Source organism: Triticum urartu, chromosome 6A (assembly GCF_056163025.1).
Source record: "Triticum urartu cultivar PI428250 chromosome 6A, HENAU_Tu73, whole genome shotgun sequence".
Classification (NCBI taxonomy): Eukaryota; Viridiplantae; Streptophyta; class Magnoliopsida; order Poales; family Poaceae; genus Triticum; species Triticum urartu.
Genome location: NC_141878.1, coordinates 73,802,510 through 73,818,721, shown reverse-complemented (window position 1 = coordinate 73,818,721; position 16,212 = coordinate 73,802,510). Strand labels below are relative to the sequence as shown.

General features: G+C 45.0%; 1 protein-coding gene across 2 annotated transcripts; it reads left to right on the top strand.

Annotated features, from left to right (window-relative positions):
* The first annotated feature begins 7,508 nt into the window (after positions 1–7,508).
* LOC125515856 (uncharacterized) lies at positions 7,509–10,168 on the top strand. 2 transcript variants are annotated; one of them, XM_048681349.2, is made up of 2 exons: positions 7,509–7,763; positions 9,086–10,168. In XM_048681349.2, exon 2 carries the CDS (start codon positions 9,131–9,133, stop codon positions 9,875–9,877), a length of 747 nt encoding a protein of 248 aa, XP_048537306.1. In that variant the 5' UTR covers positions 7,509–7,763; positions 9,086–9,130; the 3' UTR covers positions 9,878–10,168. The 2 variants fall into 2 exon arrangements, with proteins under 2 accessions (XP_048537306.1, XP_087382783.1); XM_087526657.1 differs by lacking the exon at positions 7,509–7,763 and adding an exon at positions 7,787–8,733.
* The last annotated feature ends 6,044 nt before the right edge of the window (positions 10,169–16,212 follow it).

The window sequence follows — 16,212 nt, the reverse complement described above, 5'->3', positions numbered from 1 at the left end:
CTAACGGTACCTGGGAGATCACTAACCGTCCTTATGAGTGCAAACCTGTAGGATGTAAGTGGGTGTTCAAGAAGAAGCTTAGACCTGATGGTACGATTGAAAAGTACAAGGCACGGCTTGTGGCCAAGGGTAATACCTAGAAAGAAGGTGAAGACTTCTTTGATACTTACTCACCCATGTCTAGACTGACCGCAATTCGGGTGCTACTATCACTGGCTGCCTCACATGGTCTTCTCGTTCATCAAATGGACGTTAAGACGGTTTTTCTCAATGGAGAGTTGAAGGAGGAAATTTACATGGATCAGCCAGATGGTTTTGTAGTACCTAGTCAGGAAGAAAAGGTGTGCAAGTTATTAAAGTCTTTATATGGCCTTAAACAAGCTCTTAAGGAGTGGCATGAGAAGTTCGAAAGAACATTAACTGCTGCCGGCTTTGTAGTAAACGATGGTGACAAGTGCGTGTACTATCTCTATGGTGGGGGCGAAGGAGTTATTCTTTGTTTGTATGTCGACGACATATTGATCTTTGGAACCAAACTTGATTTAATCAAGGGGGTTAAGGATTTCTTATCTCGTTGTTTTGAGATGAAGGATCTAGGAGTAGCTGATGTTATCTTAAACATCAAGCTGTTGAGAGATGAGAATGGTGGGATCACACTGCTTCAGTCTCATTATGTGGAAAAGGTCTTGAGTCGTTTTGGGTATAGCGACTGCACGCCTTCTCCAACTCCATATGATGCTAGTGTGTTGCTTCGAAAGAATCGACGGATTGCTAGGGATCAACTAAGGTATTCTCAGATTATTGGCTCGCTTATGTATTTGGCGAGTGCCACGAGGCCTGACATCTCTTTTGCTGTGAGCAAGCTAAGTCGGTTTGTGTCAAAACCGGGAGATGATCATTGGCATGCGCTTGAGAGAGTTATGCGCTATTTGAAAGGCACCGTGAGCTATGGGATTCACTACACCGGGTATCCAAGGGTACTGGAGGGTTATAGTGACTCAAACTGGATATCTGATGCTGATGAGATTAAGGCCACAAGTGGTTATGTTTTTACACTTGGTGGTGGCGCTGTTTCCTGGAAGTCTTGCAAGCAGACCATCTTAACGAGGTCAACTATGGAAGCAGAACTCACAGCATTAGACACTGCCACTGTTGAAGCAGAGTGGCTTCGTGAACTCTTGATGGACTTACCTATGGTTGAAAAACCAATACCCCCTATCCTGATGAACTGTGATAATCAAACTGTGATCGTCAAGATAAACAGTTCTAAGGACAATATGAAGTCCTCAAGGCATGTGAAGAGGAGACTAAAATCTGTCAGAAAATTGAGGAACTCCGGAGTTATTACGTTGGATTATATCCAAACATCGAAAAACTTGGCAGATCCCTTCACAAAGGGTCTATCACGTAATGTGATAGATAATGCATCGATGGAGATGGGTTTGAGACCCACCGCATGAGTTGTCCATAGTGGTAACCCACTCTATGTGATCGGAGATCCCGTGAAGTAGAAGTGGGAGACAAGCTGTTGGTCAGCTGGGAGGAGAGTATCCCTATATTAATTATCCCACTCCGTGAAGATGCAATACTCTCCTGATCTGCATGGCAGGTTGATGCTTATCTTAATGTGTTCCAAGTGGCTTATTCGGGTAAGCAGAGATGTTGTCCTGCAAAACATCTTCTGAGGAACACACCTATATGAATTTGACTGTTAACGTCGCAGTCTGTGAGAATTGGGTGTTCTCTAATAAATTTATGAAAGGCCCTGGAGTATGACGTATACGCTCCACCCGCGGGGAAGCCTTGCGGCAGCCCAGTATCGGTCAAGAATTTGTGTGAAACTAGTTTCACAGAAAACTTGTAGTTCAAGGCATAGTCCACTATTCAAGTTGTGATCTAGTGTAGCATAAATTTCTAAGTGAAAGTTCAACTTCACAGTCTCCACTAAGCAACGATATATAAAACAATGTTTTGGAACTAAATGGTGAGATGTGCCAATGAGACTTTGTGGGGGATTGTTGGAATTTTGCTAGTAGGCCTTTGGCCCAAAGCCCAACTAAAATTCTGAAATTCTCTTGGCCCATTCATGCACACATGTGAGTGGAGTGAGTGAGGCTAAAGTTTAGTCCCACCCCGGAAGTTGAGAGAGAGGTGCACCTCTTTATAAGGTGAGCTCTTCTACCACTTGTATGAGTATGAGAAGAGGAGACCTACACGCGCGCTCCTCCTCCTCGCTCGCCTCGCCACGCCACGCCTCGTCACGACGCGCCGCGGGTTGCGGGATTGAGCCGAGCCGAAAACAGAGCTATGCACGTTATCTATATTTTTGCTGCATGGGAAAATTAATGAGTTATTAATTAATAATTAACGGACGCGTTAATTACTGAACCGTTTCCGATTCTTTTGGATCGTGACGACTCGGACGTGGGGTTTATTCCCACGACCTACCCGGCACGCACTATATAGTTAGGCAGACGTCTACCCTAGCCGTCGCCGCTTCGTATGGTTTCTCACCACTGTTCCAGATCATTGCACCGCCAAGCAAGTCTTCTCCATCCCTCCTTCCGGCGTGCACCGCGAGAAGGGACAGCAGGCCTCCGGAACCCCGCCTCTCGTGATCCTGTACGGGAGAGGGGCGATCAGGTTTTTGGGGAGCGCACTCGCGCGACTGCTGGCAGCGACGACTTCGCGAACGACGACTTCTTCCCCGACCTCGGCAACCTCGTCCTCGACGACATGGGCGACAACGTCAACACCGGCGGTGCTGCACCCGCTGCACCGTATGTGATTGTATCCTTCCTGTTCGAGATCGTGGTAGAATTCATTCTTCTAGTATGTGCCCTAAATGTAATATGTTCATCTGCTATGCTAGTTCCCATGATTAGTTTAATCTCTACTACTGTGATCATGATTTATCTTCTGTTTATTCGGATTAAATCTCGTAGTAATTTGCTCATATTTCCAACAGGTGCAAGGCTATTAGAATAAGCTGTGTATCATGTTATGCTCATCTCCACTGCATTAGGTAGTAGGTACAGGTGCAAAGTTAAGCTATGTATGTTGCTATGTCTTGCCGTCCCATTGTCACTCTACAGGTGTTCCAGAAAACTGAAAATAACAATCATTATTGTATGATTTTTTTTCGAAAACACTAACTCCCATACGTGTGGGCGTCTGGCAACTCGCTCACACGCATGGATTCTCGTCCAACCAATTCTGCATGAATCTTGGCGCGTTCTAACAGTTTTTGTGTGCCACATAGGACTAAACTGGTGTGTGGACATTCATCCGGCCGCCCACACGTCCTTTTTCACCACACGGGTGGCTGGTGTGTGGGTGTTTAACAATTCGCCCACACACCAGTTTTCACGCATGCAGAGGGGGCTGGTGTGGGCGTTTATCACTTCGCCCACACACCCGTCTCCTCACCCACACCCAAAGCTGACAGTTGCCATGTGTTTCTGCAGAGTACATGGCAACTGCCCTAGCTTTGCTTGTAAGCAGATGACAACTCTCTTTTACCTGAGTTGCCATGTGTTTTTGCGTGGTACATGGCAACTGTCCTAGCGTGCACATAAGCAGATGGCCCTCTTCCTCTTTACATGGCAACTGCCCTAGCGTGCTTGTGAGCACACGACAACTCTCTCTTTTATTCGAACATGTTTTTTTGCCATGCCTTTTTGTAGTGCTACACGGCAACTGCCTAGTGTTAGTGGGTGGCAACTTCTAAAGTTTTGAAATCATGGCAACTGCAGTAGACCAGACCATACATGGTAACTGCAGTTGAGCAACCATGGCAATTGTAGTTGTCCGACATAGCGACCGAAGTTCAGCGACATGGCAACTACAGTTAAACGAACATGGACGAGGGTCTGGACCATGGCAACTGCCCTAGCGTGCACGTAAGCAGATGGCCCTCTTCCTCTTTACATGGCAACTGCCCTAGCGTGCTTGTGAGCACACGGCAACTCTCTCTTTTACCCGAACATGTTTTTTTGCCATGCCTTTTTGTAGTGCTACACGTCAACTGCCTAGTGTTAGTGGGTGACAACTTCTAAAGTTTTGAAATTATGGCAACTGCAGTAGACCAGACCATACATGGTAACTGCAGTTGAGCAACCATGGCAATTGTAGTTGTCCGACATGGCAACCGAAGTTCAGCGACATGGCAACTACAGTTAAACGAACATGGATGAGGGTCTGGACCATGGCAACTGCGGGACACGCGGTGACTATCACGCGGGGCGTGCGGGACCACGAGGTACGAGGCCTGACGTACGGGGCGTGTGGGCGTTATCTATTTCGCCCACACGCACACGTGTGAGAAGGATCGGGAGGGAAAAAAGAGGTGTGTGAGCATTACTTGTTTTGCCCACACATAGATGTGTGAGCTGTTCCTTTTATACACCATACAAAATGTATAGGCAGACCCCTAACACCCACATGTGTAACACTTATCGGCGTCTTTTTTTTCTCTCCCCTTGTATATCACATGCGCAAACGCAACATAAAAGTCCCTAAACATATTAGTATACGGCACGTGCTAAACATGTGGTGTCTTGGTCAAACTGCAAATAACATCCCTTTCCTTGCACGAAAATCAGCAACAGAAGATCTTTGATACTTGGCTGGCAACTTTTCTCATCACCATCACGTGACGAGGCAAGCTGTGCAACTGCAGGTGCAGCTCTGCGGTGCCTCGATGACTCTCGAAAAAAAACTCGCCAGCCTCGTTTTGGCGCGCGACTGCATAAGCGAATCTTGGAGACTACAACCGTTGGATCAATTGAGTTGACTGTGATAAACGGTAGAGATTCAGTCCGTCGAAAAAATCAACGGCTAATAATTGCCTCTACGTCATGACTGGTGGCTAAAACAAGTTCAAAATTTCTTGCACTATAGTAGTAGAGATACCTATGTCCGGGTTGAATAGGAAGATAGATAAAAATTTTGCTACGCATATTTCTATCGAGACACATTTGCATGCATTTGAAATCTGGCATGACCATGGAAGGAGCACCTCCTATCTGTTTTTTCTTTTGTGAAAAGTGTCAAATCTATTATAAAAATGCACCGAAAATACAAAGCATCTCAGACATAACGAAAATTATAGCGAGATTCTGAGACCATCCAATGATAACTATTGCCGCAAAAACGCGCCGCTGATGCCGCTCCCCTATTTGAGCCGGATTGACTTTGTCGATGACAGCCAAGAAGTCATCGTTCACGTGCCCCTAAGGACCAACACCCTGAAGGCGCAGTCAACATCGTTGAACCCCTTGCATAGATCTAAAGCACCTGACATTAAATGTCGCCGCATGATGAGAAACTCTAACCTCATTGCCCTAAGAAGACGGCAGAAATCTATCGTGGAGCTCCGTCGACTACGTCCAAACGGACGAATCCGAGGAGGATCGAAGCCCGGAAGACAAACTCGAAGAAAAAACACCGCACCTGCGAGAACTAAAAAACCATAGCCTAAACTACTAACCTGAGCAGAGGCACCGAGATTTCCCTCTCCACCACCACCCGCCGGAGCGGCAAGCAGGGGGAAGGCGAATCTACGGGCTCACTTGTGAAGCTTGGAGGGGAGAATTTACCCTAGCCGCCTGCCTGTTGGGCATGCATATTTCTTGAATGGAAATATTGAAATATTTGATCATGAAAGAAAGCAATGATAACTAGTGGAGTAAGAGCAAAATTGAGGATTTGGTGTCGTCGAAGAATAGGGCCTAAGTGTTTTTGACGGAGCATTTCATCTAGAATATGGTACTTTTTCTAATAGGAATGAGCATAGGTTTTTTTTTTGCGATTAGGATTAGGGTTAATCGTCTATCTCGCGATGTGCCAACTTTGGAGCTTGGACGCTGCGAGCACAGCTGGCTCTATCAGTTTTCCTTTCTTTCTTTTCTAAAAACGACTTTATTATGTTATTCTCTGTTTCTTCTTTTACTTTATAATTTTTTTAGGACCCTGATAAGTATCACATATGTGCCACGAAGCAATTTCGCTTTGACGGTTTTTTATGGCAAGTTTAGTTATAAGAGGATGACAACTTTAATTGTAAAGCATGGCAACTTTTCTGTTTGGATGACAAGTTTCAATTTTTTTAGGTTTGTTTTGTTTTTGGGTGACAACTTTAGAGCATCTCTAACAGGCCCGTATACTCGCGCGAACTGTAAAATTCCGGCGACTATATGGGTTTAGCCCGGTTTTTGGGCCAGACCAGAGCCCGTATAGTCACCCGGCCCGTAAATAATTTTACGGTGGCCCGCAACACACACACACCCCTGACGTCGCGAGTATATAGACCAAAACCCTATCCCCCCGCCGCAGTGATTCCCCATTCCCCTCTCCAATTTCTCTTCGCCGGTGAGAAATCCACCACCCCCGCCCTCCGGTTTGCAGCGATGTGGAGCTCCAGCCGGCGCGGTGGCGGCGAAGACCCGGAGCGCAGGCGTTGCGTCACCTCCGACGTGATGCCCAAGCGTGCGGCCAAGCGCTACACCAAGTACGGGCTCCCGGTGCCGGACTCCCTCCTCCGCCGCAAGACGGAGGAGTACGGCCTGTGAGGCGCTCCGGTGCGGGGAGCTCTTTCGGCGCGGGGCTACTTCCGGTGAAGAGGGAGAGAGAGAGTCCGGCGAGCTCCACGACGTCAAGATCGAGCCGGAGAAGGAGCTCCGCACCGTCAAGATCGAGCCGGGGGAGAAGCGGTCGCGCGGTCATCAGCCCGAGGACTACCTCGCGGGCCTGGCACGGACGCCTTCGAGGCGGCGCTCGTCGAGCGCACTGCACGCGAGCAGGAGGAGGAGGACGCGTGTCGCTGGCGGGACGAGGAGCTCAGCGGCCTTCTCTTTGAGCAGGCGCTCGCCACCGCGTGCGAGTTCGACGAGAAGCAAGCTGCATGGCGCCGCGAGCAGGAGGAGCAAGACAAGAAGTACATCAACCTTGTGTCCTCCTCCTCCGACTAGTGAGCACCGCCGCCGCCGCAGGGTCACCGCTGCACCCAGAGAGCTTTGGTAAGCTCTGATTTTGCCTAGATTAGAGTACGGCGGCATCGCAATGTAATATAACTTTTCAAATGTACCTATGATCAAACTATGCATGTAGTATGTGTTCTTCAATTTCACCCGCGAATGCTTTCTTTTAAAGTTTACGTTTTCAAATACGGTTTCTGTTCGGCCGCACAAGAATTCATCCCTCAAACCTATGATCTCTCGGCTATACAGGGGTTGTTAGAGATGCTCTTAGTGTAAAAAAACGTCAGGACGGTATTACTTTGTGCCCCATGTGTGGCACTTATCATTTAGGTTTTTCTAATACATGAACATTTTTACTCATGATTTTTAAAAATCTGTAAAAGGAAATGTAGTTGGTTTCTTTGGAGACAGGAACCACCATTTTTTTTCCAACCGGTTTTGAGCTAGCACCGATTTTTTTCCGGTGTTGGGCCGGCCCACCGCACGTTTAGCGACACCTCTGTGCTAAACACCACCGCGCGTTTCGGGAGCAACCCACACGCGTCTACACGGAGCCAGCCCACCGGTCTCTCAGAACGACTCCATCCCCTTTCCCTGCGCCCCGGCGACTCCACGACGCCGCGCGCACCGTACCACGGCGGACGGAAAAGGAGGCTCGCCGTGCCGGAGCGCCCCTGATTGATTGAGAGCGAGCGACGTCTCGCCTCCCTCTTCGACATCGGTGCGACCGAGCGGAACTCGAGGAGCCCTCGCTCGGCCTCTCCGCATCTCTGCAGCCACAAGGTGCCACCGCCGCTCCCTCCTCCTTTCACCTAGAAATCTAGAATCGTGTTGGATCATAGGCTTTGTGCAATTTTATCTTTCCTGTAATGTCTTACCTTACGGATGTGAAGAGCCTTAGGACCCTAGAAAGGCACACCTGTTCTGCGACGAACCATAGAAACCCCAAATCCAAACCCTAGGATTTGATTTGATCTTGATTCTTTCGGCTGGTTGTTAGAACATTCTGCAGGGGCGTTGCACGTTCCTTTGGTCCAGTAGACCGCCTGTCGCGATTTCGGCACCGAATCCCCGTGCGATTTAGGGATGGAATGGCTGCATGAGGTTTGCGCAGATCCTTTTTTCCCCCAAACATAAAAATGTCGCAGAACCTTTCTGCCATCTAGTTCCTAGTGCTCGGAATGCCTTCGTAGTTTTATTTGTTCGGACATTAGTTTGAAATGGCAATGGCACCTCTTTTATGGATTATTATTGGAGGTGGTGGGCAACACCCTTCAGGGTTGCTTCAGAGTCTGCAGTTCTGCTGCAATTTAGCTTGTACAAATGTGATGCTGAGCACTGACTGATCAATGGGTTCATTTAAACGCAGTCCTTTGTTTGATCTTATTTATTTTCTTCCTGCTCTCTGGCATATTGTTTGTCAGATATGACCAGGAATACAGTATAATTCTGCATTCTCTGAATGTAGCTTAAGACATTTATATGCAAGTTTTTTTTTTTGCTTTGCTTTGTGTCCTGTACTCTCTCTCCCTCAGGCTTGTCAGTACAATCGTCAATGACAGCAAATCTAATCTATGAATTTTTGTTGGCATACATGTTGGAATCCTTGGCAGGAGCTTTTGACTCAACTTGGAAAATACTTTGTCACGTTCAGGATAATACTACCAGATTTTGTGGCAGGCTCCCATTTTAGAAATTATACGGGCATGGTCCACCTTGTGCCTTAATAAGAGTTACTGATAAGTATCATTTGGTGCGTGCCTGTTGATTGAGCTCATAATCTCTATAGAAGTTGATTCTTTATCTTGATCTCAGGTGTGCTGAACTAATGTGCTCTATGGTAGCCATGCTTGACCAGCTCATTTTGTTTTACTTGATCACTAGTTTGCTGCTCTGCTGAGAAGCTGATTATCACAATTAATCACAGAAATAACTACTTCCCTCTTTTATCTTTGCTCTAGTTAAATACGATGGCATTTTCCCAGGCTTCATCTTTTACACTAAACTTTCATGATCTGATTACATCTATCTTACATATGTATGTCTGTGCTGCCTCTTCTCTAGCCTTATGAACCAATTTCCCCATTGTCAATTCAATTTTTCAGGTGCTGTACACCCCTTGCTTGCTAAGGTGCTGCTCATTGCGGTGAATGACCATGATTTCTGAAGATGGAGATATCTCAGCTCTGCTCACCGAACCAAATCTAGACGAAGAGCAGGCTGTGACTTCCGGATCCGATGATTTCTTGCCTGCTATTTTGGAATCAATTAAGTCAAATGAAAAGGAAGTCGAACTTTCACCTGAGGAGGCAGCTTGGGCTGATTCGTGTTTTGTGCAGACTTCTGAACTGTCAGATGAAGACTGGGGTGCAATGAAGCAAGCCTTGCTTGACTCCCTTCAAGAGCCAATGGAAGATTCCCGTGATACCACTGAGGTCATGCTTGACCAAGGCACCCATGTACTTTCAGAGGCAGAATCCCACACTCTGCATGTGGAAAAAGATACTCAGGATGATAATGTAGACATGGAGCAACAAGGCAATAGCGATGATGACAAGGATGCTACTGAGGTTGGGGACGGTACAAATGTAATTAGAGGTGCAGATGAGCATGGCAGGCAAATGGACGGATACACTGCAGATGAGCTGGTTTCATCTGAAGTCATCGAGCAGGCAGAGTCAAGGGATTCTATCTTCAAGGTTTGGGATCTAGACGTGTCGTTCTCCGAGGATGAGAGCGAGCTCGAACTCATCAAGGACCTCAAGAAACTCCTCAAGGGCAAGCCTCAGGATGCCACGTATCCGCCTCCTGGTGACGCAGCCAAGGCTCTGAGCGAGATAAACATTGATGAACTTGTGGCAGGCTTGAGTAACTTGTCGCTGCAGCGAAACCAGTAGTTAGCAGTTTGTTCTTGGTTCCCATGATCCTCTGTGCATCTCTACCGTCCAATGGTGATGTTGTGGCTGCAGAGCAGTGAGTGACGGTTTGTTTGTTGGTCCAGCCGGGTCCTCTGTGCATCTTGACCATCAGGTGGTTGATGTCGTGTCTACTGTCTAATGGGCGCATATTACTTCTTTCGTAGGCTTCTTTAGACTTCAGACTTAGGTCGACTTTTGATATTTGTTTTGTATATATCTGGACACCCTTGAAACATGCTGTTTGAGTTCAATTCAGGCAGATTTTGGAGAGCTCCTCAGGCCCTTGTACAATTCAAGGTGCTTAGTATATCAGGGCACATAGTGCCAGTTTTCCTCCTGGCTCCCACTACTGATTGACCTTGGCCAAGGCCCGTTAATACTGCTTATCTGTTCCTTTTCTTTTCAATAAGCTGGCTTGCTCACCTTTACTGCAGACCTCTCGCCTTGACTGATAACTTTTAAATTTCCAAATTTGAAACCATTTTGTGAAAAAAAGTTAATGGATATGAAAACAGTTCATGGATTTGAAAAACTGTTCATGAATTTCAAAACAGTTTGTGAATTTAAAAAACTTCGATGTATTTAAAAAACTTCCATGTATTTAAAAAACTTAAATGTACACCAATTTGAATAAAAAAAACTGTGCATTTGAAAGAAACTTCACAATTTTTAAAAAAGATCACGAATTTGAGGACCTTCACAATTTTGAAAAAAATCATGAATATGAAAAAAAACACTACGCATTTGAAGGGGAAAATGAAGAAAAACATAACAGAAAACGAAACACAAAATGCAAAGAAAATAAACAGGCTCTACTCAAGCTGCGGGAGCTTCCTCGAACCATCCAAAAGGAAGCCAAATGGCCATCCCATCTAACACAGCGGTCCTTCCAGCATGGGCACTCGCTGGCGGAAAAAATGCTAAGTGGCGCTTAACGCTCTGAATAGGGATTTGGCCAGATTTTGAATCTGCTAGCTATCATCATACTTTCTTGTTTTCGTGCAAACCCGACTACATGCGTTTGTTGGTGCAAGTTTCAGGCACGAGACAAAGCACACACATACCCTATTTGGCGCTTATAACGCTATTTATACCACCTCGGTCTCGGTGAATAAGTCATTTGCATAGTTCTATATCGACGATTTAACTATCTAAACATATATTATATCTTCTCCTAATAGTAAAGCAGCTATCCTTTGTTCTGTCATATCCAGACGCTTCCTTTCGAGAGCGGTGGACGGCGGCGACAGCTCCGAGTGGGCTCGTGGGCGAGCATGCCGCAGGAGGCTTCGCGGCGGCCGACGGACGTGTCGCAACCTGCCTCCATCCTCGGCCTCTTTCGTCGTCCGCCCGCAAGATCCCGTGGTCGTGGTCGCATCGAGAAGAGGTGGAGCGAGGCAGGGGCGGAGATGGCAGTACCAGAGGCAGTCTGGCGCGGACGGCAAAGGGCGGCGGCGGCCATGGTGCTGGTCGCCAGCGGGGAGGAAGCGGAGGTGCGGCGCATGGGGCTCCTGCTCCTCTCTATGTGCGTGTGTGAATGGCTATTTTGAGGCAGTGTTTCGTTTTTTTGCAGGGGAGGCCATGGCAGGGAGGCGGGGAAGGAGCGGTGAGATGGCTCCTCGATGGGGACTTGTGTGCTTTTTCTTAATGATGAAATTGTTGGGTTTTTTTAATGATGAAATTGTTACTGCTACCGACTAGAAGCTGCTGGAGTTTTATTTATATTTGATAGAGATTTGAGGGGAAGCTGCTGGATGTTGCTATGTGTGCTAACCGTGCTAGCATTGGCTACAATCTTTTTTTCCGGATGAGCACCAAATCAACTAGGAAGGATCCCTACGAGTTCCCAGCTGATTGTCGCGTGCATTTACACCAGCGAAAGCTTTGTCCAAAGATTTAATTTTGTTAATAGACAAAAGTCCCTGGTTCCGTGAAGAATGTGTATTCGACCTTTTAAAAATTATGTCTATAGTGTTACTTAGGTTAAGTGTCTATATCACTCACAAAAAAATGTGTCTATATATTTCACATTATTGTTGGTGGTTTTGCCTTATTTATGACAAAAGTAGCATGTTTTTGCAGAATAAAGTATTACTTCATCAGCAAGGATTACATGCTCCCTCCGTTAATGTTGTTTATTTAATGATTGACAAAATGATGGTTTAACGAAGTCTCGAGGCAGAAGGTAGTATTATTAGCTTTTAAGTTACACGTTTTGTGCTTATTTCAAATTGTGGATCTTCTCTTCGTTGCCAACACCAACTCCCTACCTTTGCCAACAAAAAACTGAGTCCAATGTGTCTGATAGAATATCACATCACTCTTTTCTTGCGAGTGCCAGGTACAAGACACCAACGTGCCAAAATTGCAGTGTGCTAGCAACATGGAGGCAGAGTAGCTCAAATGTTTACCAGATGCATTACTTTATTTTCCGGAAACTCTTATTTTGGCCATTGCATGTTAATGATACTCCATCTTCAGTAGTCTTTGCAAATCTAAGTAAAAAGCAAAAGGGGAATTAGTCCAGCCCACATGGAAAGCAAGCAGCCCACATGGTGAGCTTTCTACACATTTTCTTATGCCTTATTATGGATCTCACGGTCTATGGTTTAAGCACATGTAATATTTTTGTAGCACATATTTGCCTCCTATAAGGCTATAGTTTCAAATTAGAGCCCAGCCAGCACATGAAGAGTAGTGGTGAAGGAGAAGGAGGAAGAGAAGAAGATTAGTAGTTTAATGGTAAAAAGAATTTGACAATGCCACCTGAGATAGATGAGGGTCCATATGATGTTTTTTTGCAGGGGGTCCATATGGTGTTGAATCATTCGAATATGTATGCCCCGTTGCAACGCACGGGCACCTTTACTAGTGTGACAATATATATATATATATATATATATTTAAAAACTACAGCTGTGTAGAAATCTAGTGATATACTTGATGACCCACAAGTATAGGGGATCTATCGTAGTCCTTTCGATAAGTAAGAGTGCCGAACCCAACGAGGAGCAGAAGGAAATGATAAACGGTTTCCAGTAAGGTATTCTCTGCAAGTACTGAAATAAGTGGTAACAGATAGTTTTGTGATAGGATAATTTGTAACGAGCAACAAGTAACAAAAGTAAATAAGGTGCAGCAATGTGGCCCAATCCTTTTTGTAGCAAAGGACAAGCCTGGACAAACTCTTATATGATGTAAAGCGCTCCCGATGACACATGGGAATATCGTCAAGCTAGTTTTCATCACGTTCATATGATTCGCATTCGATACTTTGATAATTTGGTATATGGGTGGACCGGTGCTTGGGTGCTGCCCTTACTTGGACAAGCATCCCACTTATGATTAACCTCTATTGCAAGCATCCACAACTACAATAAAAGTATCAAGGTAAACCTAACCATAGCATGAAACATATGGATCCAAATCGGCCCCTTACGAAGCAACGCATAAACTAGGGTTTAAGCTTCTGTCACTCTAGCAACCCATCATCTACTTATTACTCCCCAATGCCGTCCTCTAGGCCCAAACAATGGTGAAGTGTCATGTAGTCGACGTTCACATAACACCACTAGAGGAAAGACAACATACATCTCATCAATATATCGAACGAATACCAAATTCACATGACTACTAATAGCAAGACTTCTCCCATGTCCTCAGGAATAAAAGTAACTACTCACAAAGCATAAACATGTTCATAATCAGAGGGGTATTAATATGTTAAACCAACTAGCATCAACTACAAGGAGTAATTAACACTACTAGCAACCTACTAGCACCAATCCCGGACTTAGAGACAAGAATTGGATACAAGAGATGAACTAGGGTTTTGAGATGAGATGGTGCTGATGAAGATGTTGATGGAGATTGCCCTCTCGCGATGAGAGGAGCGTTAGTGATGACGATGGCGATGATTTCCCCCTCCGGGAGGGAAGTTTCCCCGGCAGAATAGCTTCGCCAGAGCCCTAGATTGGTTCCGCCAAGGTTCCGCCTCGTGGCGGCGGAGTTTCGTCCGAGAAGATGGCTTATGATTTTTTCCCATCGAAAGACTCCATATAGCAGAAAATGGCCACCGGAGGGCCACCAAGGGGCCCATGAGGTAGGGGGCGCGCCCAGGGGGTAGGGCGTGCCCCCACCCTCATGGGAAGGGTGTGGCACCCCTAGTGTTCTCAATATTTTTTATATATTTGGAAAACATCTTCCGTGAAGTTTCAAGACTTTTGGAGTTGTGCAGAATAGGTCTCTAATATTTGCTCCTTTTCCAACTCAGAATCCCAGCTGCCGACATTCTCCCTCTTTATGTAAACCTTATAAAATAAGAGAGAATAGGCATAAGTATTGTGACATAATGTGTAATAACAGCCCATAATGCAATAAATATGGATATAAAAGCATGATGCAAAATGGACGTATCAACTCCCTCAAGCTTAGACCTCGCTTGTCCTCAAGCGAAAAGCCGAAATCAAAAAATATGTCCACATGTTTAGATATAGAGATGTCGATAAAAATAAAATACGGACATGAGGGCATCATGATCATTCTTAGAACAGCAACTCATATAATTCTTTGTCATATAATCTCTAATGCTAGAGTAATAATTCAATCACAATATCAAGTATGAATCGTAAACTTCATTGAAAACTAACAAACTACAATCTCAGTCATTGAAGCAATTGCAATTTATCATAACATAGGAAAGAGTCAATGTATAAGAGCTTTTCAGCAAGTCCACATACTCAACTATCATATAATCTTTCACAATTGTTGACACTCACGCAATACTTATGGGTATGGAGTTTTAATCGGACACAGAGAAAGATAGGGGCTTATAGTTTTGCCTCCCAACGTTTTATCTCAAGGGTAATGTCAACAGTAATAGTTCATGAAAACTCACATCCAATTAGCCATATATACCAGGATCTTTCCAACATATTGTGCTTGCCAAAGGATAAAGTGTAAAAAGGAAGGGTGAAAATCACCATGACTCTTATGCAATGTAGGAGATAAAGGTAAAAGATAGGCCCTTCGCAGAGGGAAGCAGAGGTTGTCATGCGCTTTTATGGTTGGATGCACAAAATCTTAATGCGAAAGAACGTCACTTTATATTGCCACTTGTGATATGGACCTTTATTATGCAGTCTGTCGCTTTTATTTCTTCCATATCACACGATCGTATAAAGCTTATTTTCTCCCACACTAATAAGTCATACATATTTAGAGAGCAATTTTTATTGCTTGCACCGATGACAACTTACTTAGAGGATCTTACTCAATCCATAGGTTAGTGGACTCTCATGGCAAAACTGGTTTAAGGGTATTTAGAAGCACAAGTAGTATCTCTACTTGGTGCAATGAATTTGGCTAGCATGAGGGGGAAAGGAAAGCTCATCATGTTGGAAGATCCAAGACAATATAATTCATCTCAGATGTAAGAAAACATAACCCATTATGTTGTCTTCCTTGTCCAATGTCAACTCTTTAGCATGTCATATTTTAATGAGTGCTCACAATTATAAAAGATGTGAAGACCTATCTTTCTTTATTACTTCCTATTAATTGCAACGATGACCAAAACTGTGCTTGTCAACTCTCAACAACTTTTATTCATCACACTCTTTCTATGTGAGCTCATTACTCTCCATATGATTCACATGATCTCTTTGTTTCTTTTTATTTCTTTCTCTTTTCTTTTATTCCCTTAGGATCATGGCAAAATAATCAAGCCCTTGACTCAACACTAATCTTTATTATATAGCTCACGAACTCGATTACATAGAAGGATGATAAAGCAAAACTCACAACTAGATCATACTAAGAACTTTTATTCTACTAGATCAAGATATTACCAAAAGGATCGAACTAAGAAAAACGGTAAAGATAAAAGTGATGGTGATACGATACCGGGGCACTCCCCCAAGCTTGGCAGTTGCCAAGTGGAGTGCCCATATGTAACGCCCTCGATGCGGCTATATCTCCCACGTGTCGAAGCACGACTTAGAGGCATAACCGCATTGAAAGCAATGTCGCAAGTGAGGTAATCTTCACACGACCCATGTAATACATAAGGGAAAGAGATACATAGTTGGCTTACACTCGCCACTTCACACAAATACATGAATAAAGCATTACAACATCCAAATACAATCAAGGTCCGACTACGGAACCAAAATAAAAGAAGAACCCCCAAATGCGACAAGGTCCCCGATCGACCCCAACTGGGCTCCACTACTAACAACTAGAACGAAACAACACAAAGGACAAGATCTCCATCGAGCTCCTCCTGAGCTTGGTTGCGTCATCTGCACGGACTC